General features: G+C 34.6%; 2 protein-coding genes across 2 annotated transcripts; one reads left to right on the top strand and one right to left on the bottom strand.

The window, feature by feature from the left end:
* Positions 1-4,282: 4,282 nt before the first annotated feature.
* Positions 4,283-7,006, top strand: LOC107802446 (CBL-interacting protein kinase 5-like). The gene is made up of 2 exons (XM_016625955.2): positions 4,283-5,182; positions 5,776-7,006. Exons 1-2 carry the CDS (start codon positions 4,738-4,740, stop codon positions 6,717-6,719), a joined length of 1,389 nt encoding a protein of 462 aa, XP_016481441.1. The 5' UTR covers positions 4,283-4,737; the 3' UTR covers positions 6,720-7,006.
* Positions 7,007-8,681: 1,675 nt separating this feature from the next.
* LOC107802445 (CBL-interacting serine/threonine-protein kinase 12-like) lies at positions 8,682-13,718 on the bottom strand. The gene is made up of 2 exons (XM_016625953.2): positions 11,946-13,718; positions 8,682-9,046 (listed from the first exon to the last, which is right to left on the bottom strand). The coding sequence occupies exon 1, from the start codon at positions 13,406-13,408 to the stop codon at positions 11,969-11,971; it is 1,440 nt and encodes a 479-aa protein (XP_016481439.1). The 5' UTR covers positions 13,409-13,718; the 3' UTR covers positions 8,682-9,046; positions 11,946-11,968.
* Positions 13,719-16,225: the final 2,507 nt, after the last annotated feature.

The raw sequence follows: 16,225 nt of genomic DNA, 5'->3' as shown, positions 1-16,225 counted from the left end.
CCATTATTTTACTGCAACAGAGACCGGTCCAGCATAATATACTGGAGTTCAGTGCACCTGTGTATGAACTCCAGCATATTATGCTGGTCCGGTATACTTTGCTGGCTCCAGTATAATATACTGGAGACTGGAGCATCAATGCTCCAAACTCCAGTATATTATGCTAGACTGGTATACTTGCTGGAACTCCAGTATATTATGCTGGAGTTCTAGTGTACTTATGCTGGAACTCCATCATATTATGCTGGAGTTCCAGCATACTTATCCTGGAACTCCAGTATAATATGTTGGAGTTCAAGTATACTTATGCTGGAACTTCGGCATAATATACTAGCGTATTTTCCGGATTTTGAACAGTGTTTCGCTCAGATTTATCTTTACATAAAAAGTGGCTAATTTCGATTACTTTTGAAACTGAACTATTTTTGAATGACCAGTTGTAAATCTGGCTATTTTTGAATTTCTCCCAATAATGTTGTAAAAATTGTGTGGGGTAGCCACTTTTTAAAGTGGTATTTTCTTTTTATCCAGCATTTTCAATGCTTAGCAATAATAGTCACTAATTTATTAAAATTAATATGAAAAGACTGTGTTACCCTTTCTTCTATCTCTTTTCAGAAGAAGAACTGTGCAACTAGACTCTTTCTCATATGTTGGATTGGACTCCCTCCGTCGAAAAAGACGAGTTGGCACCAGATCTCACATTAAGGCTTTGATCACAGTTGAAAACATAGCGGATGGCTTGCCAATTTGGACTCTCTCACTTTCTGTGTATCGCGACATATATCACAATGTGTGCATTTTAATATAACTTAACGACGATATGAGGTCTTCTCACTATATTTGGATTCAAGATCATTGTTTTGCTCCACTAGCAGCTCAGGTCCAGTGAATTGAGAATGTTGATTAGGTGATTGCTGTACAATCTGAATGTATTTTATTACAAATTGTAACAATTTTCCTTTGACAAATGCTGGTTTAAGTAGGGTGTGATTGTAATTGGCTTTAAGATAGGGAACAAATAACGTTTGGTTTTCTTACGTTGTGGATCCTGAACTTACAGTTACAAGTTTAAAAGTTAAGGATAATTGGTCCTGAACTTCGAGTTCCAAGTTCAAAAGTTAAGGACACTTGGTCCTGAACTTAGAATTACAAGTTCAAAAGTTAAGGACACTTGGTCCAAACTTAGACGAACAAGCTCAAGAAATAAGGAAAATAGGTCCTGAACTTACAGTTACAGTTCAAAAGTTAAGAACAATAGGTCCTGAAGTCCTGAACTTATACTAACAAGCTCAAAAGTTAAGGACAATAGGTCCTGAACTTACAGTTACAAGTTCAAAAGTTAAGGACAACAGGTCCTGAAGTCCTGAACTTAGACTAACAAACTCAAAAGTTAAGGACAATAGGTCATGAACTTAGGCTAAGAAAAGTTAAGGACAATAGGTCATGAATTTACAGTTACAAGTTCAAAAGTTAAGGACAATAGGTCCTAAAGTCCTGAACTTAGACTAACAAGCTCAAAAGTTAATGACAATAAGTCCTGAACTTAGGCTAAGAAGCCCAAAAGTTAAGGACAATAGGTCCTGAACTTAGACTAACAAGCTCAAAAGTTAAGGACACTTGGTCCTGAACTTAGAGTTACAAGTCCAAAAGTTAAGGACATGTAGTTCTGAAGTTAAGTTCAAAAGTTAAGGACATGTAGTCCTGAAGTCCTTAACTTACAGTTATAAGTCCAAAAGTTAAGGACATGTAGTCCTGAAGTCCTTAACTTACAGTTATAAGTCCAAAAGTTAAGGACATGTAGTCCTGAAGTTAAGTTCAAAAGTTAAGGACATGAGCAGAAGGGTATTTTCGTCCGGACAGTTAAAGTTTATTAAAGTAGTGGCTAAAGACTAAAGACATTTTAAACAGTGACTTAAAAGTAAATACATGTGTTATTAGTGGCTAACCATGCACTTCCCCCCAAAATGTTAGCAGGTCAAAGCTTGTCTTGTATTGTCCCGCCTTGCCACGCCCCATTATCATCCCTAGATAAGAGCTTAATTACATATTTATTTCCTCGTATATCATCACAAAACTCAGGACCTTGGAACGTTTTCCCTTAGATATTTTAAAGATAGACTTTGACCCATAATAGTTAAACCCAATTGGCTTCCTAACATTAGAAATAGAATCAAACAAATAAAGTATTATAAGTTGGTAATCCAGCATAATGACTAACAAAGTAAAATTTGCATTAAATTTAAAGCTAACAGCATCTGAAAAATTAAAGTAGAAGAAAATAACATACAAACAAAATAGGATTGGTAAACTAATAACTAGTTAAACAAAATCTGAACTAACTCTACATTGATAACAGCTAGCCTCAAATAAATTGTGGCGTAACGTTGTGAGATATTCATTATGATCAGCCTAAAAACAAAAGGCATTAATAGTGACAAAAATCATTCACTAGCCACAAACTAATTGACGTATCTAATTTTTATGGTATATGTCTGCATGGTCGTGCATGCTACTACAACATGATACATGATTGAGGAGTCACATGTCAAGGCGGTTGCCAGATGTTGACACACCTATTCTCGAATTATTTTCTACCAATCTGTGTACACATGCTATTGGTCTAGAAGTAATTTATTGATGTCAGACTCTGATAGGTATATTTGGATGTTTAGACAAAATGGTACTACCTTTATTCCATATTACTATAGGTTTGCCGGTAGTACATCTGTAATTTACTTTACGATATAGTTGTTCTATTAAAAAGGCGCATCTTGGGAAAAGTAAGATCCTATACATATGTGATTTAGTTTCTTTGTTTGAAAAATTAAAGTTTAATCATGAGCGCTATATACGTTGAAGCACATGTTCAATTTAAAAAAAGTACTTAGAATCGGAAGGAATATTGAACAAATGAACAAAACATCAATTTCACATGTACTATATAAGTATTAACATTTTATAATAATACCTAAAACTAGTTGTCCATCTCTAATATCTAAGTAATTTTGTGTCATATGGACCTATCAGACGTAAAAGCACTTGCAAGAAGCACATGTGATGAAATTAGGAACCGAATTACAAAATGAATATGGATAATTTATACATTTCTAATTTCTAGCACTATAATAATTCATTGTTATCAACCTGTTTCCCAAGTTTTTTCTCCACCACTAACTTCATAGCAGATACCCGTCCGATCAGGCATTAAAAGTGACCCGCACAATATATTTTCTTTTTTAATAAATTGCGAGTATGTAACATTTTTACAACTTTCATTAGAGTTTAACCCGGGGGCTGAGTTTATAGCTATAGCTATAGCTATAGTTAGGTAAAATCAATATCTTTGGTTTAAACTTTGTATTTATATTAAGAAACTCACTTTATATATATGAATAATTTTCTTAGAATTCAGTAAGTAAAAGGAATTGTGATTCAAACCCATAAGATTAAAATTCGGAATTTAGGTACCTCTAATCAGAGGCGGATCCAGAATTGGAAGTTTATGGGTTCCTATTGTAATATCAAATTAATATACAATAATAACTGGATTCACACTTATATATTTATTGATATTTAATTATTTTTTAATAAAAATACAGGGTCTATGCAAAAGTTACTAGGTTCCCGGGAACCCAGTAACTATGCTCTACATCCGCCACTGCCTCTAATACAATCCAAAATCGATAAACTTAAAATTCTGAATTTAGGTATCTGTAATTTAACTACTATATACTCCGTTCATCGCAATTTATGTCTCTCTCTCTCTCTCTCGTTGATAGCCATGGCATCTAACAAATTTGAACATAGATTCTTTAATTTTTTTTCGAATAAAATTTACATATCAGAAAACTATGTAAAAAGTACTATATGTCACAATAATTAACAATTCAAAATATATAAAAGACATGAAAAAATTACGATCAAATAAAAACTCGTTTGACTCTTGAAATTCGAACACCGTCATATAAATTGGGACAGATAAAATATACCGTATAAGAATTTTTTGGAATCTAAACATACTCCCATTTAAAACTTCTAGCCAGTTACATGTGGAAAAAAATTCTGAAGTCACATAAATCCATTTAAATACATTGAGCCTTAAAGATTATAACATGGATGACAATTTTAAAAAAGAAGAAATATTATGTTTTCAACTTAAAATTTTAAGAAGTGCATGTGGACCTCCCCTGAAGCTACATAAGTTTGTCTTTTCAATTATTTGCAATAATAATAATTACATAAATATTTTAAGTGGATTCTAAGAGATGGGTGATTGAGGCATGGGAGATGAGAAAGGAAAATGAAAGGTGAAAATTGAATGGTGCATCTTAAGATATGGTCATATCTCAACTAACTTTCACCAATATTCCTAAAGTAACCTATGGCATCAAACAGAATGAGATTACAGCATTTATTGCATAAATTTTGTTCATACCACCGGACTTTCCGCAATAGGCATTTCCTCTAACCCTGCCACAAAAACGGCAAGGCTTTTGGCCTCTTTTCCCTTGTCTCCTCCGCATCCTTTAAACTTCAATGTTCCAAAATTTTCGAGTAAACAAAAAAGGCTCCTTAATCCATACCATAACAATTACGCCTCCGTCCCAAACAAACTGGGATCGCCAATTTGCAATCCTTACGGATTGTGAGGAAGTTTTATTAAGCACAATGGCGACGATTCCCCAACAATAAATAAGAAAAATTCTCTATTGTAACGGCAATCTCTTCTCCAAGATGGCCAACAAGAGCGAGAAGAAAGGCAACATTTTGATGCAAAGGTATGAGATTGGGAAATTGTTAGGCCAAGGGACATTTGCCAAGGTTTACCATGCAAGAAATCTGAAAACTGGCCAAAGTGTTGCTGTAAAGATCATTGATAAGGAGAAGGTGATGAAAGTTGGCCTAATTGATCAAATCAAACGTGAAATCTCTGTCATGAGGCTAATCAAACACCCAAATGTTGTCCAGCTCTATGAGGTTATGGCTAGCAAAACAAAAATCTATTTCGCCATGGAATATGTGAGAGGTGGTGAACTTTTCAACAAGGTTGCTAAAGGCAGGCTTAAAGAAGATGCAGCTAGAAAATACTTCCAACAATTAATCGCTGCAGTGGATTTCTGTCATAGCCGCGGCGTCTACCACCGTGATCTCAAGCCGGAAAATCTCCTCCTCGACGAAGGTGTGAAGAGCATTTAAAAAGAGCACACTTTTATTTGTTTAATTATGTTCTCAGCACGCACTTTAATTTAATTATGTTTTCAACACGCAATTTTAATTTATAAAAAGGGTAGCCCAGTGCACTAAGCTCCCGTTATGTGTAGGGTCCCGGAAAGGGCCAGAACATAAGGGTCTATGGTACGTAGAGGCGGATCTAGGATTTCTAGTACATGAGTGCACTACTAAAAAAAGGAGAAAAAATGTATTAGGGAATTGATCCCTATACCTCTTGGTAAATAACTCAGCCTTCAACCAAGTGCATCATTCAACCTTCTTGAAATATGAGTGCCAACAGTTAATATTATACCAATTTTAGAAAATATGTACATAAAATATCTAGTTTTACGGAGAGACCATGGGTTCACGTGCTCCATAATTACTCCTATAAATCTGCCCCTGATGGTACGCAGTCTTACCCTGCATTTCTGCAAGAGGTTGTTTTCATTACTCGAACTCGTGATCTCCTGGTCAACATAGCAGTAACTTTACCAGTTACGCCAAGGCTCCTATTTACCACGGACTTTTAATTGCTTTACTTAATTATTTCTTCAACAGGTGGAAACTTGAAAGTATCAGATTTCGGGCTGAGTGCATTGTTAGATTCAAAGAGGCAAGATGGTCTCCTCCACACAACCTGTGGAACACCAGCCTATGTTGCCCCTGAGGTGATCAACAAGAGAGGTTACGATGGCGAAAAAGCTGACATTTGGTCATGTGGAGTTGTTTTATTTGTTTTATTAGCTGGTTATTTACCATTTCATGATCAAAACCTCATGGAAATGTACAAGAAAATAAGTAAAGGGGAATTCAAATGTCCACAATGGTTCCATCCTGAGGTAAGAAAGCTCCTGTCAAGAATTCTTGATCCGAATCCAAGTTCAAGAATCACCTTAACTAAGCTCATGGAGAATTACTGGTTCAAGAAAGGTTTCAAACAAATTGATAAAACCACAAATCCAGGGAAAGAGCAACTCGAATCGCCTCGTAGTGTTTTGGATATTGAGGACCATATTTCAGATGGAGAAGGACCATCCAATCCAAAGAAAGATCAAGATTCAACAACAATGAAACCTACTTGCTTAAATGCATTTGATATCATTTCTCTTTCTCCTGGTTTTGATCTTTCTGGATTATTTGAGAAAGAAAAAGAAAGAAAATCAGATACTCGATTCACGGCGAAAAAACCAGCTTCAATTATTGTATCAAAGCTGGAGGAAGTGGCTTCAAATGAGAGTTTCAATGTGAAGAAAAAAGATGGGACAGTGACAATGCAAAGTATTAAAGAAGGGAGAAAAGGACAGCTAGCCATTGATGCAGAGATTTTTGAGATTACACCTTCTTTCCATGTGGTGGAAGTTTCAAAAAAATCAGGAGATACAATGGAATATAAGAAATTCTTTGATCAGGGATTGAAGACTTCTCTTAAAGATATAGTTTGGACATGGCAAGGTTGTGATCAGCAGCAACAGCAAGTTGATCAAAATCAAGAAAGAAACTGATGATGCATTATCGTTTTGTTCGTTGATAAATATTTTAATTTCTTTCTTGTCTTTTTTTTTTTCCTTTGTTTTTTGGAGGGGAAAAGGAGAAAGGGGATGGGGTTAATTGGAAGTTTCCTGCATATCTTTTCTCTGGTTTTTTCCTTGTTTTGATTGATTTAGATATTTTTTAATGAAGTTGGAAGGCAGCTGCTTCATTAGAGTATATTGTACAGATCTAATAGGGCATACAGATCTGAATTGAATGAAAAGAAAAAATGATGATGAAGCAAATTATCCTTTTACTATCTTTTTCTTCCCTTTTTATTACCTTTTCCTCGCAAGCGTTCTTAATAATAAAGAAAAGTATATTTCATGAAAAGTGTCTTTTATAAAAGCTTTTGAAAGAAATAAGAAGTTTTCTCATTTATATACCATCAAAACATCCCAGCCACCTGAAGGTTATATTTTTCAATATTTCGGATCCTAAACTTACTGACCGACTAATTAGAATTCGCATTATATAAGTAAGTTTATTATAAGGTAAGTCTCTCCTTCATCTTAAAGTTCAAGCTCAAAATTTCTAATTAAGGGCAGAGGAATCTCGACCATCTCATCACATTTGTGGTCCACCTCAAGGTTTTTCCATTTACTACTTGTTGCCCATTCCATTCGCCCCTTCTTCTCTTTTTCTTTCTATAACTTCTTTTTTAGCTCTGAATATTTATCCATCATCATATATGCAAGTATTGCATCATTAGTAAGAAGCTAATTGATGTGCTTAAAACTTAAACCAGTAGTGATGAATTACATGTCAAATGCTGGCAACAATAACAAAAATAGGTTTCATTCTTTTGAATCAGAAAGGTTGGTCAACAATGTTCCATTTGCACACAAAGGAAAGAGACAATTATATAAATTATAAAAGGAAAAGAAGCAGAAAGGGCTCCAATAATTTTAAAAACCAACCATAAGGATACTCACTTTTTAACAAACGGAAAGGACCATAAGATACATACAACAGAGCATAACAGAATAGAGAGTATGCAAGAAGAAAACATAGGAATTGATAAAGCTCAGTCCTTGGATCCCGGATCTTGCCCGTCAAAAGATACTATCCTACTCACAGTGAACCGCATATAAATTCACTCCTATTAAGAGGCAAACAACATATTGATGATTTGATGGTTGGACTACGACATACAATTTGCACAGAGTTGGCTAGAGATATTTTTGTTATTTGTCATGTCAGACCTTCTTTTAGGGTAGTTCCAAAAAGATTAGATACCACTACGAAATATTAAAAGTGGAAAACATAAATTAATAATAATATAACATAGACTTAGCAATAAACTAAAATGTTTTTTGTCTTATCCACTTAACGGAGTTGTTTGGTTCATATGATAATTTGCGCAATATATAATGCAGGAATTATATATGTGAAAAGTAGTAATTCCTAAATTAATGAAAATTGATTCTCCACATACTTTATGTTTACGCTAAGCTAATAAATACACATGTATAATACGTACTTTTATCACAAAGCCATAGTTAAGTGACATAATTCTCACTCTTAACTTTTAACTGCTAATATTAAATTGTTTAGTTTGATGTAAATATTTAGTTCGTCAATATCTCATTCTATTTTTCCCTTCTGTTCTCTCCCTAGTCTGCAATTTCTAAATTAGTGCAAAGTAAAGAATTCTCTAGTGGTCAATGAGATTCGCATATACAAAAGCTAGATACCAATATCCTCACGCAGAAAAATTGACCAGAAAATAGATCCTCTCATCTAACATGGCTGCAGAAATTTGGTGAGAGGCCAAAAAGTTTGATAGCAACAGCCTGCACTAGTCCTGAAACTGCCGTCTCACGACACTAAACAAAGGCTTTCAACCATTCACTACACAGTGGTCCAGAAATATTCTTTTTTGGTATGGTCCAGAAACATTATCACAAAGTTTTTATAATTTAAAAACCGACTTTGACAATTCCTTATGCCATTTTCAATTTTCTTTTTTATTTCTCTGCATAAGTATTACATCCACTAACTTGGCGTGAAGTGCAAATCAGAAGACCTTTATTATTTTGGCTACAACTACTAGTTCCATAGACAGACTACTAATAAACAATTAGACTACGAACCATGTTATGCACTGGCCTGAGTTGAAATGGTTAAATCTTGATCTTGAACATCAACTTGCGACGAAGTGCAATGCAAAAGGGCTAGTTGGCGAGGGTTAGCGCTTGATCCATCCAGCTTGGTATTTGGTTCTGCTTTTTGGTATTCAGGAGTTCTCCGTTCTAGTGGAAGTAGCATTCACCAGTTGTTAGAAGTCCACACTTGCCTACCAGACATGGAACAAACAGAAAAACATTATTGAACTGCATTTTCTGATTAATCAGAGTATGAATGCCAGTCTAGTTTTGTTTGGCATCCCATGATATGATACCAAATCATTAGAACCTGCTGGCCAGTGCAATCACACAGATCTAACACTCATTTCACAATGTCAGGCAATAAGTAAGGACACTAAAAAACATAAAGAGAGATCAAAAAGAAAGAAACAGTTTTTTCTGCTGGAAATTTAATAAACCTAAGCTGCACTAGTTAATAGTTATATTAAGATTCAAAGGGGCTTTGAAGGTTTTTAGGAGATAATAGCAGTTTACCACTTTATATAGCTGCGAGATCGCCAGCAAACAAAGAGGTGTTTTTGGACTGCTTCTTGCTCTTTCCATTTACCCCTTCTCTTTTTCTTTTTTCAAATTCTTCTTTATTTGGTACATTAAAAAAAATTCATGGCACTGCATGTTCATTGATGATTATATATGCAAGTATCACACCAATAGTAAGAAACCAATGTGCCTGAAGAGTCGATTGCATCATCAACAGACAACAATTAAGTGTTTATTCAAAGTACATAACTAGATGCGTCATCAGTTAATTGGCCTATTATTAGTATATGAAAAGCCATTAGTGGCCAAATTCAGGCAACCAGTTGCCGAATATAAATTTAGCAATTACGTCTTTCAGTACGAACCACTACTAAATATTTAATTAATAATACCAGCAGCATAGTGATGAATGACCTGGCCATAATAAGGGAAAATTAAGTTTCATTCTTTTATATGAGAAAGGTTGGTCAACAATGTTCAATTGGCACTACCAAGAAAAAATAGTAGTATAAAAAGGGAAGGAACCAGAAAGGACTAGTCCTCGCTAATTTTAAAACCAACCATACAGCATAATAGAATACAGCATATGCAAGAAATAAACATAAGAATTGACAAAAGATCCGTCCTTAAATCCAGGATATTGCATCATATTCCCATCAGCAAAAGATAATCCCCTACCGGGTGAAACAATAGGACTATAACTAAAGAACCAAGGATAAATGGGTGCTCAGCCTAATATGAGAGATCACCAAAAACCACTTTTTTTATAAGACCTCAACACCCAGAAAGTGCCTCAAAAAGTTAGAACATGCTAGTCAAATTGAAAGTATACTCCTATGCATAATTTCCAAATGCCCCTTATTCCAATTAAATTTTCACACCGCACAAAAGAAATTTTACACCTACTAAAAGCATAATGGCAGAACATGCTTCTCTCTGATTATTTGATTCTTCTTTAGAAATAAAAATCAAGCAATTGCTGTCTATTGACACTATCTCCAGCTATGTCAGTGAACTAAGTGCTTGCCTCTACAGAAACTAATTACTCTAGGAAGAAATCTTACCCAAGATTTTTTGGTTTTTACTCTAGGAAGAAATCTTACCAAGGGAGAACAGAGAGCTGGTTTCTGTAAACCAACAACAGTGTCTTCACTTAAAAGTTTGTCATATTCTCCATATACAGTGTCCTAAAACATTCACGCAAATAAATCCTATCTGGACAAACTGATTCGAAAGAAAATCAATTCTTTTTCAGAATCCCTTTCAGCAGAAGCTCAACAGCTATATTTTTGGTTATAAGTAAACAAATAGTTTTATCCTCCAATTGCGAAAGGAAGAGTTACCTCACTCAAATGTCATTGCCTTAGTTGTTGCCTTCACTTAGACTTGTGGTACTTACACCTATCAAAGGTTAAAGACGGGCATTTGATTTCCCAGCTAGTTTGTAGCTCACAAAACTAGGTTCTTCTTTTTCTTTTTCATCGGAGAAGATCTACTGATATTCAAGTGTAATCAACTGAAAGGGAAACTCCAGATTGACCAAGAAAACTAGCAGGGAAGCTAAAAGCTCAAGTGAACAGCTAATCACAAGCAAACATTTAGTAAGGTTTAGTATAGGAGGTAACATCCTCAAGGAAATCTATAAGAGCCTTAATCCCATTTCCAATCATCAAGGTTCCCCGGCCTTGATTTCTAAACTGGCAATAGTATTAAGAGAAAAAAAAGATTACAATCCATGAATGACTCCCATTTCTATAAGACCAACGCAGACACCAACAATCTAAACAAAAATAAACAAAAAAGCGGTTGATAAACACTTGAACCTTATACTATGTCTGGAATTGTTCATGAATTTCCATAGACCCTTTTTTTTTGCTTGATATGAATTTCCATAGACCTTTGTCCTCTTCTTTTCTCATCATTCTATGAAGTCCATATGTGTTGGGTAAGGATAGAATAACTTTTGAGTAATTAATCAAATATTACCAAAATCTCATTGCAAATATTATCAGAAAATTGCTCATTATTTATAAATGCTTGCTCATTCAATCCAACCATTGACAACTGCCTGATCGCTACTCCTGTTTCTTGTCCATACTAACTAGAGAAAGTTGCACAAAACAAGAGCATTCAAGCATATACCGTCCATAACCAGTGGTACAGAAAAGCTGACCTTATAAGATTGAGAAGCTCGACCTATAATACGCAGCTTCCACAAGCTACAACGAAATTGAGAAGCTCAATCTGTATAAAGCAGCACCTCCACAAGCTACAGACTAGTACAACTACAGATTTGCTCATAGGAATAGTTTACCAAATTCTGAATTTAGCGTCAGAATATTACTAGTAACAGAAAATAAAAGGAAATTGAGAACTGAGCCAATTTTGAGACACTGATGTGTTCCATTTTTTAGATCTTCATATAGTATTCCACAACAAGAACAGAAATTACAAGATTTCACAACCTTAGAACATGAGCTAATAACAGATGCAAAAGTGTAAAGAATACAAAGTGCTATCTATACAAATGCACCTAAAGATATTAAAAGGAAAGAGAAAAGAGCTTACCCTTTTCCCTTCTCTTTCTCTCCCTATTCAGTATCTGATGGCAAATAAGACGAATGGATATGGTCTCCAACTTCAAGCGTTAAATTCTGTAACCCTGGCTTCAATTCCCTGTTGTAAAACTCCTCATACTCCACTCTATCTCCTCCTTTCTTCTTCACCTCAACAACTCTCAGCGATGGCGTCAACTCAAATATCTCAGCTGCAATTGTCAATGGTCCCTTTTCACCCTCTTTAGACCCCTCTAAACTCACTCTACAATCCTTCTTCCTCACCGCAAAGCTCACAACTTTAGCAATTTCCTCCAACTTACTAATGATCTTGGGCACAGGAGCCCCGGATACAAACCTTGCCCCATCTCCTCCTTCTTCAAACAAACCAGATAAATCAAAACCACGAGAAAACGATATGATATCAAATGCATTCAAGCTAGCTGGCCTAGGCAAAGTAGCAGGCTTCCTTCTCATCTCCATTTCAGATTCAGACTCCGATCTATCAGACGAATAATCAACCCCGCCATCATAATCATCATCATTAACACTACACAACTTGTCATCCTCAATATAAAACTTGACATGTTTAAAACCCTTCTTAAACCACCTATTGTTCATAACCTCCTGAATAGTGATCCTAGTTTCAGGATTAGTATCAAGAAGTTGCCTTAAAAACTTAGTCAATTCGGGTGAAAACCATCTAGGACATCTAAATTCACCCTTGTATATCTTCTTATACATAGCCATAATATTCTGATCATGAAATGGCAAATACCCTGCCATTAGCACAAAGAGTATCACCCCACATGACCAAATATCAACTTTGGCTGCATCATAACCCTTTCTAGCTAACACCTCCGGCGCCACGTAAGCCGGGGTACCACAAAAGGTATGAAACAAACCATCTTGCTTTATCTGCTCTGAAATGGCACTAAGGCCAAAGTCAGAAACTTTAACATTCCCATCTTCATCTAACAGTATATTTTCAGGCTTTAGGTCCCTATGGTAAACACCACGAGCATGACAAAAAGCTACAGCAGAGATTAACTGCTGGAAATATTTTCTAGCAACTTCTTCCTTAAGCCTGCCTTTAGCAACCTTATTAAAGAGCTCACCACCTTTAACATACTCCATGACAAAGTAGATTTTGGCCTTTGTGGCCATAACTTCATACAATTGGACTATGTTTGGGTGCCTAACTCTCCTTAAAATTGAGATCTCGCGTTTTATATGATCAATAAGACCAACTTTCAAGATCTTTTCTTTATCAATAACTTTTATAGCAACGCTCTCATTTGTCTTCACATTCCTAGCATGGTACACCTTAGCAAACGTACCGTGCCCTAGTAATTTCCCAATTTCGTATCTACCCAATAAAAGTCCTTGATTTTCCTTTTTGCTCAGACTTTTTGTCGGCGCTAGGTTGCTTCTACTGCTGGTGCTGGTGTCGGCGGCGGTAGTGGTGCCGGCCATGGATTCTCCAAACTTTAACCAAAAATGGGTACTCCAAATTTAGCCCAAAATATTATCAAATGGTGGTTTCCAAATTTGCAACAAAAGGGTAGTTCAAGATTTGCGAAAAATAGGCAAAAGATCAAAAGGGGTAGTTGAAAGTCAGCCTTAAAAATGGGTTTTTAGAGGAGTTTATGCCATTGAAATGGTGGGCTGTCGTGTAGTTGGGAGATGTTGATGTTGTTGTTTGTGTTTTTGAGCTATATTTAGGAGGCTTTGTGTAAAGTAAGAAAAATGATTTGTGTATAGAGCTGTATGTATACTGTAATCTATTTGTTTGTGGGGTTATATTAAAAGGGGTGGGTGGTGAATTCGTATAAGGATTATTTTTAATTTAATGCGTATAAGAATTATTTAACGTTGTGGGGAATCCACCAGCTGGAAATATCATGAAATTAAATTGTCAATTGAGAAAAGGTTTTTTATGTGTAAACACTACAAACCCTTTTTAATTAAAGAAGAAAGAAAAAGAAAAAGACTAATAAAGGAAGACTTCTTTTTTTTCCTTTTCTTTTTTCCCAAAAATGATGCTTGAGTCACGTGACGTTCATGTGATTGCTTTCTACGTGGTTGGAGTTTATTGGTTTTGAAGATACATGGTGTCTATTTCTTTGAAGGAAATTTCGCGATGGATATTGGAATTATTCTATTTTTGGGTCCCAAAGAAAAAGAGTTTTTTTTTTTTGTTTTGTTTCCTTGTTCTGAAAAGGAGTTTTATATTCGTATTTTTGAAAGCTTTTACAGCCACAGAGATTTGTACGATCACGAGATTTTGGTGAATTCTTGAGAATTTTGTTTGGCTATAGATAATATTTTTATATTTATAAAGACTCAACTTTAGCATTTGAAGCTTTTAATACTTTTTTTAACTTTAAATATTGTTATTTTCAACTTCAACCAATTTATGCGTCTCACTTACAATTTTCAACTTTATAAGCATGATTTTATCTTGTGGAGTGAGAGAAAAATCTACCCTTCATGACCGACATGATTTTGAGGACATTGTATCTTAATTTCTTATTTGTTTGATGTATAATTAAACCGAGCTATTTTTTTGTAGCCAAGGACTTTTAAATCCTCCTTTTGTACTTTTCTGTTTAGTGGCTGTCTCTGTCAAATAATAAGCTAACAAGCTAAGTTGGTAGGCAACTATATATAACACATACCTGAAATTAGATTACTAGCTCTTACAATTACCAAAAAAAAAAAAAGAGATTACTAGCTCTTACTGCTTTATTTTCATTTTATGAGGTAAAGTGCGAATTTTACTAAGTTGAATCAATGGTGCTGTTCGACTGACTTACGTCATTTATCAAATTTATTCAATTATTACTTTCAAAAATATGCATAACTAATTAAATCAGATACGTAGAATAAGCATTACTGTATTGGAAATTGGTTTATAATAAGTGGTCGAACGTTAAGATGACAAATAGAGCCGAAGATAGACAAATGGCGAATCGAGAAACAATTAGTACCGAAAGGCTGAGTTTGGAATCATGCTTGTTATCTTCTTTAATTTCAATCACTAAATATTAACTTCAGTCTTATTTTTTTATTGTCTTTAGGGCAAATCGATTCACTTATCTATAAATTACGTTATAAATTTAACTGTACCATTTTACGGGTAACCAATTACTCCATACTACAAAGATGGTAATACTTTTGATAGGCATAAAACGTGGTAAACATGGCTTTGATATGTGTTGAGGTTTTGAAATGAACCCTAATATCTTATCTCGAATTCTTGTCATATTTCTTATTTCAAGATATTTTTTTTGTCAGCTTTCCTCTTATTTATTTAGGTATAAGATATGTCGGCTTTTGACCCTCTTTCGTTTCTTTTCCTTTTCCTTTTTTGTATGGAAACAAAAATATCTCAAGGAAAAAGCAAAATGTCTCATCAAGATTTAGACTTTTCTTTTTTTCTAATCTTCATGATTATGGTAGTAATCAAAATAAAGCCTACTTAGTGCTCTAAATCACACATCTGCATCATTTTCTCCAACTAACAAAATTGTGACAAGTTTCCTTATCTAATAAGTAAAATCACTTTTGCACCTGCATAAAGATGTGGCCGTCTGTTTCTTTTTTAAAATCTTTTTCGTAGGAGGAATAATGAGAGAGAATGAAAATTAGCTTTCTTCTTTTTCCCATCATTTATTTCAGATATACAACATAAGATCAGGAAAGAAAATATTGTTTTATATATTAGTTGTAAACCAAATGATGATTGCTGGTTTAAGCTTCAAGACTGGAAAAAGGCCGAGAAGATGAAAATTTTACGCAAGAAGAAGCTTTAGGAAAAGCATATGATGTAATTAGTTAACCTAGAGAGAAAGATAACCAATTTGATGTAAAGGGAAAAAAAATACCATGATAGCAAAAATTACATAAAGGGTAGTTATAACAATTTAAAGGACAAAATTGTCATTACAATTACTATATAACTGGTCAATGACCAAATTTTGAGATAGGAGACGAAGAATTTTTATCGTCAAGATTGAAGTAAAATAAATATATTAAGTATCTCCCTTTCCTTAAGAGAAAGGAAAGGGGAAATTTCTTTTTAAGTCTTTAGATTTCACTTTCCTTCATAGACTTGAATGTCTTGATAAAATATTTAGGAAACCATCACAATTACATAACATAAGTCAGCATATATATTGCATATTTCTTATCATTTATGGATAGATATTGAATCTTGTATTGGTGGTGTTAGAGGTCGAGTAGCAAGTCAACCTAATGGTCGGTTTGTGGATTGTGATTCAAAGATAT

Source organism: Nicotiana tabacum, chromosome 3 (genome assembly GCF_000715075.1).
Source record: "Nicotiana tabacum cultivar K326 chromosome 3, ASM71507v2, whole genome shotgun sequence".
Taxonomy (NCBI): Eukaryota; Viridiplantae; Streptophyta; class Magnoliopsida; order Solanales; family Solanaceae; genus Nicotiana; species Nicotiana tabacum.
Note: the sequence above shows the minus strand (reverse complement) of the source record. Positions and strands in the feature narration are given on the sequence as shown.

Excerpts from the sequence above, each read along its gene's own strand:
- LOC107802446 (XM_016625955.2), top strand. The coding sequence starts at position 4,738 with ATGGCCAACAAGAGCGAGAAGAAAGGCAACATTTTGATGCAAAGGTAT. Across the intron at positions 5,183-5,775 it reads AAATCTCCTCCTCGACGAAG|GTGGAAACTTGAAAGTATCA; the intron begins GTGTGAAGAGCA and ends TTTCTTCAACAG.
- LOC107802445 (XM_016625953.2), bottom strand. The coding sequence starts at position 13,408 with ATGGCCGGCACCACTACCGCCGCCGACACCAGCACCAGCAGTAGAAGC.